Here is an 18,388-nt window from a genome sequence, read left to right as displayed (position 1 = left end):
ATATTGAAAACACCCCTCACCGGAAGTCCTAAGACAAAACGGAAATGTCTGTTGTAAAAGTGGGCGGGGCTGATGGTGAATATTCTACCAATATAAGAATATACACGAATGAGATTCATTTCTCTATGATCTACAACATATTCCAGTGAAGTGGTTTCAGATTTCTTTCAACTTGGTACAGAAATGATTGAATATTCTTACTTTCACCCTGGCTGGCGTGGCTGTTTCAGTTTACTTTATTTGAAATTTTTGCAGAGAAGCGCTCCATAAAAGCAGCGCTACAAGTGGGTTAACTTTAATATGATGCAAGTGACTTTCAAGTCACACACAGTTATTTTCCCTTTCGTATGGCTAGCATACTGGCATAGTATAGTTCTCCGCTTTTTAATTCATTTTATTAGGAAACGGAGCGTGCCACAGCCTCAACTTCACCTAAATTCTGGGTCTTTTAGTGAAGCTTAGGGCTAGTGGCCGGCGATCACTTTAGTGTTTCCTGTTTTTCTTGTTTAATGCTGACAAATTATACTGTATTTCTTGTCTTTCTGATGCCTGACTTTTTCTGACTCTCTGTTTAAGGTGCAGCTCCATCCAGAGATGGGTGTGGTATTTGTGCTGGAGACCCTACTGTCCTGTGCACCAACAGCATTTCCTGTATATTCGTTTTGTGAATTGTTCACTCATTGTTATAATCACTACTGGCATCCCTCAAAATTTAATCTGTGAAGCTCTGATGAGTCCAAAAACTCTACAAAAATGCATCTGTGTCCAGTAAGTGCTGGCTGCTTTTATTGACACCAGACTGTTCCAATCTGCCCCAAAACCTGGAATGGTGGTCCCCACGACCTGATTACAGTTTCCCCTTTTAAAAACACGTGAGCTTTCATGGATGAAACGCAACTGAAAATTCTTATGCACGTTACCCATAGCTGTTAAATATGATGAATACATGACTTAAGTGGCTGGAGAAGTTTGGTGCATCACTGTAGCTGATCACGATGCAGTTGAAAAATTCCTCCTGGTGATGTGAAGACTAGGCAACAAGTCCATGGACTTCACTCATTTACTCTTCAATCGCATCTTTTTTGCCAGTCTCCTGTCCTTCAAAGATGGGGTACCTGCTTTCTACTTCCGCCCAAGTTAGAGTGCCATTGGCCAAATCGCGGACAATCTCAGGCAACTCGCTGACCTGCGGAGAAAGAGAGACCATTGGTCACTGCCTTCTTTCAATACCAGACTACTGTAGGTTACTTCCTCAACCAAAGCTAGCACCCATGCAATGCAGATGAAGTATCTTGTTTAAGGACAGACAGGTAGCATGACCAGGAATCAAAGCCAGGTCTGCCTATTGACTGTCCAACTCGGGGTGAAGTGTTTATTGCTGTTATACCTTGGCCCTGATCTGCTTCATTGAGTCTCGGTCTCTCAGAGTGGCTGTGTGAGGCGTCATGTTCACTGTGTCAAAGTCGATGGTGATGCCAAAAGCCACTCCGATCTCATCTGTTCTGGAGTAGCGCCTCCCGATGGATCCTGAAGAATCATCCACTTTGTGAGACACGCCATTTTTGGTCATTGCTTCAGCTAAGAGACAAATCAGAGAAGAAACTGTTAACAAAACAAATGTTTAACCACAGAAAGCTGTTTGACTCAGTTAGCACTTACACAGTTCCCTCACGAAGGGCATGAATATCTGGTTTGGGCTCAGAGGAAGGATGGAACATTTGTATGGAGCTACAGTGGCAGGGAAGGTAAAATACTGTAGAGAAGAGAAAATCTTTTCAGAAACTAAAACTTGATCCTCAATGTTACGTAACAGAGTGAACCTTCAAACACTTAAAAGTGATTTATATCAATACTTGTCCTTCACAAAAATTTGGGTGATGCAAGTAATTTATGATGATCGAGTATTTGCACTGGAGGACGCCACACACTTTATGTGTGTGTTGAAGGTAGCCAGTGGATTACACCCATTCATCAGTATGATAGCAAGAAGACCAAAACTGTCCCCCAGCCTTCAGGACCTGCATTCCACATTCCAGTACATCCTGCCAGAGGGCACAAGTGTGGAAAAACCAGAGTTGAGGGTAGGTGGAGTTTTTGATGATGCGGCAGGTAGGGATGGTACCAAATTCAGTACTTTTTTTGGTGCTGACCGAATTCCGTCTGTACTACCGGGTATCGGTTCACGTAAAATCAAAAGGTACCGTGTTTCAGTACATAAACGCACCATTATGCTAGCGAGCGTGGGAGAGTGGACAATTCTACATGCTGAACATGAACGCAGCACGCACAACATAATGACGTCAGACGCGGCAGCTGCTGGTTCATAAACAAAGCAGCATGGCTGACAGAAAGCGCTTGAAGCGCTCCACTTTTCTAAATGCGATGCAGATTATGTTCGCTGCAATATTTGTGACGCAAAACGCAAGGCTAGTGGTGGAAATACATCTAATCTGAGGAAGCACATGGTTAAGCACAAGATATTTCGCAACGCTGAAGAGATCACAATTTTTGATTGCCTGTGACAGTCAGATTAGCTTCTGAAATTGGCATCGCTCGCGACTTGTCATCTGCAGCCAGCATCGCTGAAGAAAATACGCTTACAACCGCTTCATCATCGTCTGCTGCAGTTACACACTAAGCGCAGTGTTTAGATGACGTTAGCGTGTGGAGCAGGCTCAGCTCTTGCCCAAAAAAGTTGATATGCTAAAGAATGATGAAACACTATACAGTAAATGTAGTTCATTGCAAAAGAGTTTGCCTCAATTTTACTTTTAGTTTGTTGGACTTTATAAAAAGTACACTTATTTATTTTTAGTCTATCACCTTTTGGTTTTAATTTATGCATTTTAAAGAAAAACACTAATTAGGTGTAGTTAAGAGTTTCTATGTTCAAGAAATCTGTGAAACAACTGTTTGTTACAAGAAACAATTTCATGTTTTGACATATTTGTTAAAGTTTATACTTTCAGAAATAAATCTGTTAAATTGTAATTTTTTTGAGATTTTACTTCAAACAACGCATAAAAGTACTGAAAATTGGTACAGTTGCGTACTGGTATCGATTCCCAGATGCCGGGTATCCGTATCAGTTCAAATGTGAAAGGTACCCACCCCTAGCTGCAGGGCTCACTGTGAACTCTCTGGTAGGTATCCTGCAGAGGTTGTCTGTACACCCCAGCCATCGCTGCAGTCTTCCTCATTCTCTGCAAGCGTTTGCAGTCCCTGGCCATACATCACCACATGTCCAAGGAACAGACACGTGCGGTTCCGTGTTTTGGCAACATCTGTGACTTGATTCATTTTATTTGTCACTCATCATGGCCCTGGCAATGCTTATCATTTTATTTATTTTGATAATCATTGGATTCAATAGTCAACCATGCTTTTCTCATACTGTTAAGATGTGACTTGCCAACAGTGTCATAAGGATAGTTATATACCCACCCTTGGCAGCCCAGTCAACACTTACTGTTCTTTGTTCATCTCCTTCTCTGACATGGAATGTGTGCTCAAAGATGGTGTACATGACCCTGCCAATGCCAAAAGACGGCTCAATTACGTTTGGAACAACTTCTTCCACTGTGCAGGGTAAACAAGAAAGTTGTGTTATAGAACTGGTCTTTCAACACTGCCTCCATCCAACATCTCTCTTTAGTGAATCTCTCACCATGTACAGTCTTCTGGAATCGTTTCACAGCCACCATATCCTTGGTAAGTTTGAACGATTTGCCTTCTGTCTCAATGGTGAATTCTCTGTGGAGTCAAAACGAAGACAATGACTGTACGCACAAGAGCTGCTTATACAGCCTGATGACTTTTGCCAGTCATACTTACCCAGTCTCATTGAGCAGCTGCTCCATCTCTGTAACGAAGCATTCATCACACACAGAGAGATACTCCATGGCTAGCTTAGCATCCTTCTTGTATGCTTTGCCAATAGCTCCTTTATTGGCCTCAAACTGGACAACATTCCTAACTATGTATGAAGAATTAAGGATTAAGGCTCAGGAACAATGAAGTATCATAGAAATTTCTTTAGACTGTAATTGTTCAGTATAACTATTATGCAGTATTTCAGCTGCCACAGATGAAGGATATGGGTTCTTTTAGTGGCTTCTCCGCGACTAGGTCAACCTTTGTAGCCCGAGCGTGGCACTTTAGGTCATAGCAAGAACGGTCAGCACATCCTACAATCTCAATCCAACCCTGCATGGGACAAATACAGCGTTGCACAATAACATGGACTATCTGACATTAAAATGCTCCAGTGAATCCAGAGAGAAAACTCTTCAACTGAACTTACATAGGTGGTTTTGGCTTCCGCGTCCCAGCAGTCACAGGCGTAATGAGCCATCTCATTGTCCATGTGCTGTCGGAAGCGCAACTTATCTTTGGCTACACCAACTTTAATAAGGTAGAGGTAGATCCTTCCAATGAAATAGCCCAGGACGGAGTTATTGATCACTTTCTGAGTAAAACAAAATAAATTTCAAATTTGATGGTTTCACTACAATGCAGTCACATTTTCAGAAGTAGATGCAATACAATCTACATGTTAATTATTAAAGTAGCAACACTTTCCTGAATTAATGTCTTTAAAAGAGCAACAATCATCCTGAAAATATTATAAGTGCTCAACTAGTTGTTTTTGCAGGTCACTTTGTCCTAATATATAGTTCTTAAACTTAACTGCAAACAAAAGAGCAGATTTTCAAATATTAAAATCATTGTGGTAATTCTTGCCTGCTCAACAGCATCACCTAGCCTCATGATTGTAGCAGACTGGCCGCTGGTCTGAGCGTTTGAGGAGTATAGCATGATGTCCAGATCGGCTACATTGGAGAATTTGGGGTGGACCTTTTCGTTGGGGTCCACAAAGTGCTCAATCTCAGCCATAGTGAACTCTCTGTTAGAAAAAAAATGGAGAAGATACATTCCTGTTAAACTTCTAGGAGCACAATATCTTTCAGCAGAGACAAAATACTTGTTCAAGTGAAAGACGAGGCACAGATTCCCTCACCTAACACGAATGAGTCCAGAGCGGGGCGAGATTTCATTCCGGAAGGAGTTTCCAATCTGTGCAGCGGCAAAAGGTAGTTTTCCCTGATTAAACTCCAAAAGACGTTTAAAGTTGAGGAAGATTCCTTGAGCTGTTTCAGGTCTCAGATAGCTGCAAATTTAGATTAATATAATTACCAAACATGCCACAAACATCAACAGGAAAATTCATCCTGAATGTTATGTTGTACCCTGGCTGATTGCCTCCGGGACCAATGGACGTCTGAAACATCAGGTTGAAAGACATGGGAGGAGTGAGGTCATTTCCTGTGGTGGGTGACCTGACATCGTATTTCACAAACAGATTAGCCAGCTCTTCCTGGGAGTAGTTGTCCATCTGAAAATATTAGACTAAAGCAGTGAATCATTGCCAAGCTAATTGGAAACATTAAGTGTTACTAGTTAATTGCTGAAACAATCATAATCCCGGCAGTACAGACCTGAGTAATGACATCCTCCAGCTCAGCTTTCCTTTCTGCTGTGCATTTCTTGTCAGACATGAGCTTCTGGAGATGAGCTGGAGAATAAATAAGCAAAAACATAAGAAAAGCAACTAACATCTGATATCATGATGCATCATAATCTCTATTTCATGATCTCAGATTATCTGAAGAAAAATTACAAATGCCTCACAGCTTCCAGCCCATCTTCTGAAAATTAACCGTATAACTGGCCAACAAAACAGACACTTGATTTACAATTTGGTCCATCGTAACAATTACAAATTATTGTATGAGTTATGAAAATTACCATTTTTGGCATGCTTAATTTTTGCCCGTTGTGTATAAACGCACATCTGCCTACATAAAAACATCATCAGCTACATGATGCCTGAATAAACAGCACAAATTTCACTACCATTAGAAAACTTGGGTGCAGTGTAACATGAGTGAAGAAAATTAAAAGCAGCAATAACAAAAACACCTGATGCATCTTTAGATGTCATCTTTGTGATACATTTGGTGCAGTCTTTGTGGAGGTGTTTCACCTCAGACTGGAATCAGCAGCTCCACCACACAAACACGCACACAAAGCAACAGCAAAGCAAGTCAAAAGAAAAAAAGAACGTTACTCGTGGCTCACAAGTCACAACCATGTCCCCAGATGGTTGCAAAATTCCAGCCAGAAACTTTTCAAAAATAAAGTGGATAAGTTTCAAAACCACACCCAGAGGTTTGGAAAGTTTGGGATTAATGAAAGAATGAAAGGAAAGTCAATTAACATGAACCAGTCAGTACGAAGACTGCTTAAAGCCCTTTTGCTTATTGAAGTACTTTGTTGTTGTTGAGCCTGAGTCCATTTTATTTGTTTCAGGTACGTGGTTTCTTTGTTTCATCTTTTTTGGATAAAGTATTTTAATTCAAATTCTGGTATCTGAATACCACTGAAATCTCAGTATGATTTCTGCTGGTCCAGACAACAAATTTTTGGACTTTCCTGTATGGGCATGTCTTCAGCTTGCACAGTAATGGACAAGGTTCCAAATATACACAAATACAAGCTGATTATACACAACAGACATACCTTTGAGGAGGTGGTCAGCCCTGAAGCATTCACCGTTTACCACATCTTTCACCATGTAATCAGCAAACTTGTCCACATGTCCTGACGTCCTGGTAAAACAACCATGACATCAGATCTATCATAGCTTATGAATACCCAAATCAATTCAAACCAACTACCGTGTGCCTGCAACCGGGCTATGGAACGCTGCTACACTGGCAGCTCCCATGCATAAATTGCAGAATTAATATCTGCCTGTTAATCATAACCCACAGTTCAGCATGTGAGAGCTGAGTCTAGGAACCACCAGGCAGTTTCATCAGCTAGTTTTTAAAATATTTACCATATTTTCAGGCGTATACGTTATGCCACAGTTTACAATGGATCCTTTGTAAACAGTGGACTTTTGTGCAAAGCATTCCTTAAAATGCAGCGGAGCAACTTACCGATCATCGAGGATCAGCATCACTACACAGCCCCAGTGAAAAAGGAAAGTGTAAAAAAGTTGCAGAAAGAGAAACTGTGCACAGTGCAAATCTGGCATCACCCCTCTTAGCTTCATAGTGGAGTAGAGCAGAGAAGGATATTCTTTCACCAAAACAAATTAAATTTAGGCCTGCATCACAGATGTACTTTCTGGCAATTGGTAGCTAAACTTTCAGGTCTTCTATAAGAAGATCCTCCTCAACACCACTTCATCATGAAGCTGTATGACTGGCAATATAAAATGCAAAACTTGCACTATGCACAATTTCTCCAATCACAGCCACAGCAGCTTATAATTTCTGGGTTGTCTGGATGTCTTGGTGGCTTTCCTCACTCTTCTCCTTCTTGCAGTCACTCAGTTTTTGAGAACCGTCTACTACATGCAGATTTATCACAGAGTGCCATACTGTTTGTATTTCTTTGTAATTGATGTAAATAAAGTCCAAGACCTATTCTTGGACTTTATTGACTTCATGACATGAAGTCATGACTTCGTGACTTTCTTTGCTAATAAAATTTTAACTATTAGAGAAAAAATTACTCATAACCATCCCAAAGACGTATCGTTATCTTTGGCTGCTTTCAGTGATGCCGGTATTTGGTTAGACTCTTTCTCTCAGATTGTTCTGTCTGAGTTATTTTCATTAGTTACTTCATCCAAACCATCAACATGTCTATTGGACCCCATTCCTACCAGGCTGCTCAAGGAAGCCCTACCATTATTTAATGCTTCGATCTTAAATATGATCAATCTATCTTTATTAGTTGGCTATGTACCACAGGCTTTTAAGGTGGCAGTAATTAAACCATTACTTAAGAAGCCATCACTTGACCCAGCTATCTTAGCTAATTATAGGCCAATCTCCAACCTTCCTTTTCTCTCAAAAATTCTTGAAAGGGTAGTTGTAAAACAGCTAACTGATCATCTGCAGAGGAATGGTCTATTTGAAGAGTTTCAGTCAGGTTTTAGAATTCATCATAGTACAGAAACAGCATTAGTGAAGGTTACAAATGATCTTCTTATGGCCTCAGACAGTGGACTCATCTCTGTGCTTGCTGTTAGACCTCAGTGCTGCTTTTGATACTGTTGACCATAAAATTTTATTAGAGATTAGAGCATGCCATAGGTATTAAAGGCACTGCGCTGCGGTGGTTTGAATCATATTTATCTAATAGATTACAATTTGTTCATGTAAATGGGGAATCTTCTTCACAGACTAAGGTTAATTATGGAGTTCCACAAGGTTCTGTGCTAGGACCAATTTTATTCACTTTATACATGCTTCCCTTAGGCAGTATTATTAGATGGCATTGCTTAAATTTTCATTGTTACGCAGATGATACCCAGCTTTATCTATCCATGAAGCCAGAGGACACACACCAATTAGCTAAACTGCAGGATTGTCTTACAGACATAAGGACATGGATGACCTCTAATTTTCTGCTTTTAAACTCATAAAACTGAAGTTATTGTACTTGGCCCCACAAATCTTAGAAACATGGTGTCTAACCAGATCCTTACTCTGGATGGCATTACCCTGACCTCTAGTAATACTGTGAGAAATCTTGGAGTCATTTTTGATCAGGATATGTCATTAAAAGCGCATATTAAACAAATATGTAAGACTGCTTTTTTGAATTTACGCAATATCTCTAAAATTAGAAAGGTCTTGTCTCAGAGTGATGCTGAAAAACTAATTCATGCATTTATTTCCTCTAGGCTGGACTATAGTAATTCATTATTATCAGGTTGTCCTAAAAGTTCCCTGAAAAGCCTTCAGTTAATTCAAAATGCTGCAGCTAGAGTACTGACGGGGACTAGAAGGAGAGAGCATATCTCACCCATATTGGCTTCTCTTCATTGGCTTCCTGTTAATTCTAGAATAGAATTTAAAATTCTTCTTCTTACTTATAAGGTTTTGATCAGGTGACCCTGAACCATCCCTTAGTTATGCTGCTATAGACTTAGACTGCTGGGGGGTTCCCATAATGCACTGAGTGTTTCTTTCTCTTTTTGCTCTGTATGCACCACTCTGCATTTAATCATTAGTGACTGATCTCTGCTCCCCTCCACAGCATGTCTTTTTCCTGGTTCTCTCCCTCAGCCCCAACCAGTCCCAGCAGAACACTGCCCCTCCCTGAGCCTGGTTCTGCTGGAAATTTCTTCCTGTTAAAAGGGAGATTTCCTTCCCACTGTCGCCAAGTGCTTGCTCAGAGGGGGTCGTTTTGACCTTTGGGGTTTTTACGTAATTATTGTATGGCCTTGCCTTACAATATAAGGCGCCTTGGGGCAACTGTTTGTTGTGATTTGGCGCTATATAAATAAAATTGAATTGAATTCAGTGGCAGCTTTACCACCAGAGAGCCTCAACCACAACTACCACAAAAGACTCCAAGCTGTCATTGATGTTAAAGGGGGCAATAAACGGTATTAACAGGGGTATGTCAACTTTTGATCAGGGTCATTTGGGTACTTTCTGTTGTCAGTATGATTTTAAAAAAGTAAACAGTTGTTTGACATTAAATGGCTTCACCCAACCACTAACCATGAGTGAAAAAATGTTATTCACATTCTCTGAAAAATGGCCAAAAATAAATAAAATGGGGTTTTCCTCTTCAAGTTGCTTTTTTTCTTTTTCTTTTTTTAAATAGGTGCAACTAATACTCTGGAAAATATGGCATTTGCCAACAGCAACAACAACAAAAACATGGTTGTTGTTACAGTGACAAAAATTTGACAATTGCCAGCATTACAATGAGCCTACTTGAGGACTGCCTCAGGAGTAAGCATGGTGCAGTCGATTTCCAGGATCTGCTCCTCGTGGATGAAGTGCTGCCTCCACACCTGCAGGATGTTGTTCTTCAGGGCACAGCCCACAGGGCCAAAGTCATACAGACCACTCACGCCTGATTACAACATAACAGAATGCTAAATAAATCACAACAATCAGATAACACATACGATTTGTTTTGCATTCATGGACATCTTGCTTACAACCATTAGTGGTTCAAGTGTTACCTCCATAGATAGCAAATGCCTGGTCATAGAAGAATCGCCTCTTTAGAGTATCCTCCATTTTGGTTCGGTCAACTATGTCATTTTTGGGTTGTAATGCCAGTTCCTGAAAGACAATTCTATGCATTGGCAGTTTTGAAATAATTGTACAAGGACACACTCCACAAGTAGGGGTGGAACAATACATCACAGATTGAGATAGTGGTATTGTGAGGCCTGTATCAAATCGTTTTGTTTTGTTTTTTAAAGTGGTTATTATGACACCATAAAAAGTCAACTATTGCATGGAATAATGTCCTCCTGCAGAGACATTACATTATTTATTGAACATACAAATACGATAAAGATAACATCAAGGATTACAATTTATGCTCCAGGATAATTTGTTTCTTATTCAAAGTCAGTACGAGATCAGATGATGCTATCTGCTCTGCTCCTCTTGTTAATATACAGTTCACTGGCCTTACCTTGGCTTCAAGAGTTTTTTTTCTCATCCTTAGTTCAGCCACAGCTTTAGTGATATCCACTTCAGGTGCACCTTCATCTTTCATTTTGCGTACCAGGTCCCCCTAAAACGACATACAAAACTCTTAAGACGACAAATTATCGTAGTGGGCATGAGGGGTGTATGGAGTGGGACAGAACAAATGTAACAAATCCCATTTCTTCACTGTTCTGAGTTAAAGAAGTAGATCCTACATAGGCCCTGAGGCCCATTTGAGTCCGTGCTCATCTCTGGGTTTGATTGAATGAAGCAGTTAATAGTTTAAGAGCTCTCCTGGACAGGACACCAGTCCAACGCAGGTTACTTCCCTAGCCAAGTCTGCCTCCTATTTACAGCTCAGTGGACTGAATGAAACAACATAGATGAAGTGTATTGTCCAAGGACACAGACAAGTAGCATGAGCTGGATTCAAACCCAGTTCTACTAAAATAGCAGGCTTGCTCCTTTTGTACCAAGATACCTGTTCTACAAGGTACAAGACATATCAAAAAGAACGACACAGACTGAGACTAAACCTTGTTGAGACATGCTTTTCCACCAAGCTTCCTGTTCAACTGAGTACAAGACATCAAAATGTACTCGACAGATTAGGGCAAAACCTTGTTGAGACATGCTCCATCCTGGGTTGGGCAAGCACTGATTAAATCATGGCGTCATCAATATCTAAAACAAAATTTCCCCCAATTTGGTGTGATGTTGCTAAAACAGTATTTATATAATTGCTACAGAAAACACATGACAGACTCTTCAACTACCAGGACCGCAACTGGTCTTTCTGAGTCACTGGCTGTAAAAGCAAGTCCCTTCAGTTGCTCCCTTGTTTTTCCACTCGGGGTCACCACAGCAGAAATGAGGCAGATCCGCATGTTGATTTACAGCGGCTACCCTTCCTGACACCCGCCTATAGACCCTTTGCAGTCACGCGACTCAGACACTTCCCAGATACTCTCCATCGCCATACTGCTGGTCAAGCAGAGTACTCCCATGATTATTTACATGAGAAACAACATACATACTGCGATGTGTGGGACAAGCTTAGAGATAAACGCATCATGTCTCTGAACCTGATAGCGGAGTAATGGCCCAGTCACACGGCACGCGACGATTCCTGAATGAAGGGAAAAAGTTAAAAAAGTCAGTTTGTTGAGAAAAGGTGGACGAAAGAGCTTTATCACCGAACAGTCTGCGACGCAAGAGTGCAAAAGGGAAGAAAGAGGAACTTAACAAAACTGAAGCTCACAATCTCGACACTTTAACAAAACATGCCTGAAGCCACAACTGGAGCAGTGTGTGTCTGCATCTCTGCGTTCCAGGACTCGGCGCTGAGACGGAGCTCATAGCGCCTGAGTCCTGGAGAAACTGCAAACAGAAGCTGTGGAGATCTGTGTGCACATCAGTGGACCACCTGCTCTGGTTCAAAATTCAGCTGCTCCAACGAAGTCAAATTAAACAATAACGTTACAAAAACTAAAACGACTAAAAAATGTCAAGAACAGCAAAACGAAACAGACGAATTGAGATTTTCGTTGCCCTTCGTTCAAATTTTTCAACAGTTTAAAAATCCTGACGAAGTGCCAGCTGCAGGAACGAAGCTGCGCAAAGGTTAAACGATGCCAACAAAAGTCAACGAAAGTCCAGATTTCTTTTTTTCGTTTTTAAGGGTGTTTATCGAGAAAATGATATTTCTCTACATTGATTTCAAACTGCAGCAGTTCTGTTTAAGCTTGAAGCAACCTGCTGTTCGCTGGTTCTCTAGTTCGCTGTTTCTCAGAAGCAGCAATTCCTTCCACTGGGGTGAGCACCAGTCATTTGACTCAGGTAAACTGAAGTTAAACATCAGGTAAAGGAAATAATAATAATAATAATGATAAGAATAATATCCTCTGTTTTGTGGGACTAAGTGCACAACTCTAAAGAGCCGTGCAGATTTTGGTTGCAATTAATAACTTCAGAGCGAATCAAATGACACCTCTTTCCAAATGTTATAATACAAAACATAAAACTACAACCAACCAACACCGGATTTTTTTTCCCCAAAAATGAGACGTCCTGCGTTTTTTATGAATTACATCCTGATGTGCAGCAGCCTGATGAAGGGCTCAGCTCCGAGTGAGTGACATTTGTGCCATTAATATCTGAAAGGAAATGCTTTTGACAAAAACTACAGATTTTGTTCATTTCTATTTATGTCCAGAGATCAAGGATCCACCATGTACATCAAGGATCCAGTGTCCATGTACAGATTTTATTGCTTTTTATTTATGTCCAGAGATCAAGGATCCAGTGACCAATTTCATATTCATTTACTTTAATACTCAATAAAATGTTATTGACAGAGAAAACCTGTAAAGCCTACTTTTAGTACACAGAAAATTCACAAGAGGTATTGATAAGAGAATCGATAAAGAATCAGATCAATAAGCGGAATCCATAATGTTATCGATAGATAAACTCTTATCAATACCCATCCCTACATTTTACAGAATATCCCCGGGTATGTGATTAAAAAAATTAAAGTTAAAGGAATTGTAACAGAAATGGTGTGGTTGGAAAGAGCTTATCGAGACTTTCAAAATGGTGTTTAAATATTTGTTCTATGTCACATATTAAGGGAAAAGCTGTGACTGGTGTCTCATTGATTACATTTCAAAATGATGGTACTCCGTCAAACCTAATTATTATCTCATTTAAATGTGTGATTTGCAACAATCTGCCATATAAACACTGTTTTCTGACAGCAGATGCCAAGAAAAAAAAAAAAAAAAAAACCCGGCTATTTCGCCATGTCCACCATCTTTCCATCAGTGGTGCAAATCATAAAAATATGCATGCAAACGCTGCAATCGCCACCAAACTTTACAGCAAAGTACATAATCACATGAATTAAATGTTCTATATTTGAAAACCGATGTTACGCACCTTTACAAGCGAATGTTACTCAATTTTCCAATCCCTTTTTTCATGGAATTTCCTAACTTCTACTCATCACAGGAATACCGTTTGAAAACAAGGTTGCAGCGGAAGATTTCATCTTCGCCATCAAATAGGGAGATTCTTGATTGTCAAAAAATAAACGCTTTCCTTGAAGTGCGAACTCAGCATGACTGCCTGGAAAGTCTTGCAAGCCAGAAGCAGCTGATATGTCCAAAACAGCAAACGCCATATTTAGGTCATTTGCGCATGCACAGTCCTGCTGATGCAAGAACCGGCACGTCCACTAGGTGGCAAGTGTGCCTTGGCCGAGGACGGCCGAAGTTTACAGAGCCAGACCTGGAACTTACCACTTGTCATTATTGATAACCAGAGACGAGAGTACAACTGCCGATAAAGCCAACAAGCTGAAGCCAGGGTATGGGGTGAGCACCCTCCCCCCCCGGGGCGACCATGAGCAATATTTACAGCCATTACGCATGTGGTATGCTAGACAATGGAGGTAGCTTGTAGGGGTGTCAGAAAAAAATCGATTCACGTCCGAATCGCGATTCTTATTCATTACGATTCTGAATTGATCCAAAATGTCCAAGAATAGATTTTTAAAAAGCATTTTTTTAAACATTTTCTTGCTTACTCGCTGCGTGTACCGTTTGTCAGGCAACGGCTTCCATACTACAGCATCCTCGGGGGGGGGGGGGGGGGGGGGGGGTTGTCCGGCGTGCTTCAAACACTCGTGAGCTGCAGAGTTCAGTGGCTGTAGCTTAGCATGGTGGACAAAGACCTAATTCAGCCAGCACCGTCTTTGCTGAATGTTTGGGCGCATTTTGGATTTTATTATTTGCTGAGTAAGGAGCTTGCATGGCTGCAAGCAACTGAAAATGTTTTGACTGAACATTTTCCGTGAGTGGACGGACTGTGCAGCGAAGCTGCGAAGTCATCTAGGGGGGTCGGGGGGCATGCCCCCCCCCCGGAAATTTTGAAAAAAATGGTGCAATTTGGTGCATTCTGAGAGTTTTCCTTTGCCTAAAACAGTGCTTTTTGACTCTTATCATACTGCAAAAAATGACTAAAGTGTATTAATTTCATCAAAATTTATTTACTATTTTGTATGACAGTATGTGTCCGTAATAAGTTACCATCCACAAATGGAATGACTGTCTGCAATAATTTAACTGACTATAATTTCTGCTTTCATTCTACACAATTAATCAAATCCTAAGTGTGTCTTACAAAATAAATAAATTATTCGAACCTTTATGCTATTACCTGGTAAAATAAATAATACACTTAAAGACACTAAAAGACATGATAAGTATTGCCAATGAAAAGTCTTTTTCCCCGTTGTTGAAGCTTATCTCTTCTTCCATGTAGGGCAAATGAAGTTCCTTCAAGTGGCATCCCACTTCCTTGGTCATAAACTCCCACACTTCTGGCAAGTACTGGTCATCAACCCTGTACATCTTCACCTCTCTCCAAAGACTTGGTGTGCGGATGGATGGCATGTGGCCGTAGGCCTTCTCCACATTGAGTAGGTCCACGATACCTACATACTTCAGCACCTCAACCTGCAGTTCTACTGGCAGCACATCCATGGCTGTTATTAGATAAAAAAAAATGGAAGTCTATGGTGGCATTCTGCATTCATGTTATCTGTGTGGCACTGCTGAGTTTTCTTTTTTAATGTTTTATTTAATTTGGAGATCACTTTTTGGGGGAAATTGTAAAAATATTTAAATTAAAATTAACTGCAGTTGTATTTACTGTCAATTAAGCAACCACTGAAGATATGTGCACTGGGGTGGGATTTTTACTTCTTCCCACTCCCTTTCGAACTTTGTCATTTTTTGATTTGCTTCTTTTTTGATCTTGTTTATTTTTTCATATGAGTGTAGAGGTACAGAGAGTACAAAGAAGCTTTGTTTATATTGTGAACTGCCATGATACTTGAATTGACAACTAAGTTCGAAATAAAAAAAACATTGATTGAACCACCAGACCAACTGAATTTTAAATAGTCTTGTGAAATACTGTCACCACAATCCAGCACTTTCAAATGCCACATGTTTTAATATAAATGATAAAAATCATAACCAATGAACACTTACAGTATTAGCATTTTATTTTACTTCAAAATATTTTATTTTACAAAATATATCTTGTCATTTTTGAATCGATTAAAGAGTAAAAACTTAATAAATCAGTTGTAAGTACTAAAAGAAGTTTATGTAGAAAGCAATTTAGAAAGAAGGTCGAGAGGGGGAAGTGTTGACTTTTTAAGTACTTGAAAGACACTGGACTCATCGAGAGGATTTAGTACTGCTATAATGGACTGATGCAGCAGGTGGCAGCAGTGCGATGCCATTAAGTGCCGTAGAAGAAGAGGGGTAAGTTAGATTTCATCACCGGGACACACGTTTGGAGAGGAGTGCATTTCATGTCAAAATAAAGCTAAAAACGGAAGGAAATCAATTGTAAGGCCTGAAAGGAGTTTCTGTAGGAAGTATTTTAGCAGTAAAGTCCAGTGAGAGGAGGAAGTGTTGCCTTTTTAAATACTTGAAAGACACGGGACTCAATGAGAGGATTTAGGGTTGCTTTAACGGCCTGATATAGTAGGTGGCAGCAGTCCAACAATAAGGATGCCGGCTGCCATTAAACGCCGTAGAAGAAGAGAGGGGTGAGTTTGATTTTCTCACAGGGACACCCGGTTTGATAGGAGAGCGTTTCGTGTCGAAATAAAGCCATAAAATATATATTGTTTTTAAGTTAGCGGTTTTATACGACGATATAAACGGAACATGGAAAAAAAAAATTGGACGGAAATCCATAAACGGAGGTTTTGCTCACATGTTTACCTTCAGAAAGCAATAAGCGCGGTGACAGAGTCGCTGCCCAGAACACCACTGCGCACACACGACCGCTTCCTGTAATGGCGGCCTCCGTATGGAATACATTTTAAAGCAAATTCCGTCCTTCTCTCCCGTTTTGTGTCGAAAAGAAGCAATAAAATATTTTTTGTAGTTAGCGATTATAAATGACGGAATAAACGGAACCAGAAAATAAAAATTGACGGACATCCGTATACAGACGGAGATTTTGCAGCCATGAGCTTGACATGACTTATGCAGTGAGCAAAATCTGCAAAATGAAAGTCAAGTACTTCGGAAACACTTCGAATCCGCAAGCCCGCATGCTACGTCATCACCTGGAGCTAAAAGAGGAGAGCAGCATTATCTGCCGACTACTGACCAGCGCTTCGCTAAACTGCCAGCCAACTCCAAACGAGCAAAGCAGATAAGTAAATTTACATCTAGAATCACTTGATTAACCTTGTTAAGCTGCATTTTCTTAAACATAAACATTTTTTAAGTAATATAACTATTTCTCAGAGCTCTTTGAATCGAAAATCAATTCTGAATCGAATCGTCACCCCAAGAATCAGAATTGAATTGAATCGTGAGTTGTTGAACGATTTACATCCCTAGTAGCTTGGATGCTAAGTACAACGGTTGCAAGGTGAGTTTTTCCTCATTCGCTTCTTCTGCTGTCGTGACTCATTAGTGCCAATAAGCACTCACGCTTGGTAGTTCCAGCTGCGTGGTCCGGCCCACAATGTTTTTTGTAGGATACTTCTGGCATTATGTACATATTTTTGTTGATTTTAATCAAATACTATTGCAGAGTTGTGAGGCTGGTTGTGTCATAGTTCTATGGGTAAGTTTCATTTCCCATCCTCAAAATTTGACTATATTGTTTGCTTCTAAGAAGACCAAAATAATAACAATAAAAATTTGCCCTCCCTCATCACTTTTTTCTGAAGTCAAGGATGATAAACTCACTTTTAATGGGGCTTTGGTAAGGGAAGATGCTCACAAAGCTATTAAGGCATTTATTTTAATCCAAGCTGTCAAAAGGCTGTGATGTAATCACTTCAGTACTGGATACTTCACCTATTTCTCATTTTATGCCTACAGAATTGAGGTTTTGGAATAAATTGTATGTAACCTGCAGACAATTTGTTGTTTTTTACCAGCAATCACACACCTCTGCTGGGAAACAGCCAAGTGCTCATCTACAGGTAGTTATCCTCTGTGCTGATTAGCAGTCAATAAAGGTGTTGTGGGGTGGCGGAGGTATACACCCTCTGAGTGCCCTTCTTGTTTGTACTCGATGGTTTGTTAACTACAGCCCAACCTGACAACATTTGTAACAGCGACGTGGCAAAGGGCGGAGACGTAACTGTGCTAATGTTAGCAGCAAGCAAGCGAGAAAACCTGCCAGTTAGTCCGGTATGCTATCGTGCCAAATGCTGACTGTGCTAAAATAAGTTACAAAAATAAATTAATTAATCAAAATCTTTCTGCATACTAATTCAGCCCACCTCATGTCTCAGTGATAAAGTCAGTATTACCTGCTCTTTGACTGAAATCCTCAAAGAGGCAAGCTGCTCTTCAATGCTACCGTCCATAGTTTGTCCTTCCGCCAGCTGCAACCACAAACTTTTGCTCTTATTCTTCTTAAGGAGACTTGCCGACGTTGAGAGCGGCCTATTTTGCGGCAAATAGTGGAGCCTGGACAGCGGGCACACGGAGAAGTAACTGTGGGTTCTCACCAGCGCTGCTGTAGCGGCGCTGCGAAGCATCAAGCGTGGAACCACCGACAGCAGAATGATGAAATCTCTGAAAGTAAGCAAACGTCGCTTCTGTCGACCGCAGGCACATTCGCGACGTCAGTTCGTGGGACGTGTCGGCAGATTCGTCACAAAATCAAACAGTTTTATTCTATTTCCATTAAAAAATTTTTTAAAAAATAATATTTGCAAGATAAATTAATTTATTGTGGTTTCTAGTCACTGTCACGTTTTTTGGTGCGTCAGTGCTTGCATACAT

The 18,388-nt window shown here is 40.4% G+C and overlaps 1 protein-coding gene and 1 non-coding gene across 2 annotated transcripts; both read right to left on the bottom strand.

Annotated features, from left to right (window-relative positions):
* Window positions 1-762: 762 nt before the first annotated feature.
* Window positions 763-18,176, bottom strand: gars1 (glycyl-tRNA synthetase 1). Its single transcript, XM_034168960.1, has 17 exons — window positions 17,911-18,176; window positions 10,531-10,632; window positions 10,067-10,169; window positions 9,813-9,954; window positions 6,583-6,671; window positions 5,499-5,575; window positions 5,250-5,395; window positions 5,021-5,170; window positions 4,744-4,906; window positions 4,304-4,468; window positions 4,099-4,206; window positions 3,835-3,980; window positions 3,668-3,753; window positions 3,470-3,579; window positions 1,660-1,753; window positions 1,388-1,578; window positions 763-1,186 (listed from the first exon to the last, which is right to left on the bottom strand). Exons 1-17 carry the CDS (start codon window positions 18,139-18,141, stop codon window positions 1,061-1,063), a joined length of 2,229 nt encoding a protein of 742 aa, XP_034024851.1. The 5' UTR covers window positions 18,142-18,176; the 3' UTR covers window positions 763-1,060.
* Window positions 6,740-6,873, bottom strand: LOC117521302. Its single transcript, XR_004563923.1, has one exon. It is a non-coding gene; the product is annotated as a small nucleolar RNA SNORA84 (small nucleolar RNA).
* Window positions 18,177-18,388: the final 212 nt, after the last annotated feature.

This window comes from Thalassophryne amazonica, chromosome 1 (assembly GCF_902500255.1).
Source record: "Thalassophryne amazonica chromosome 1, fThaAma1.1, whole genome shotgun sequence".
Taxonomy (NCBI): Eukaryota; Metazoa; Chordata; class Actinopteri; order Batrachoidiformes; family Batrachoididae; genus Thalassophryne; species Thalassophryne amazonica.
This window is presented reverse-complemented; position numbering and strand designations above follow the sequence as displayed.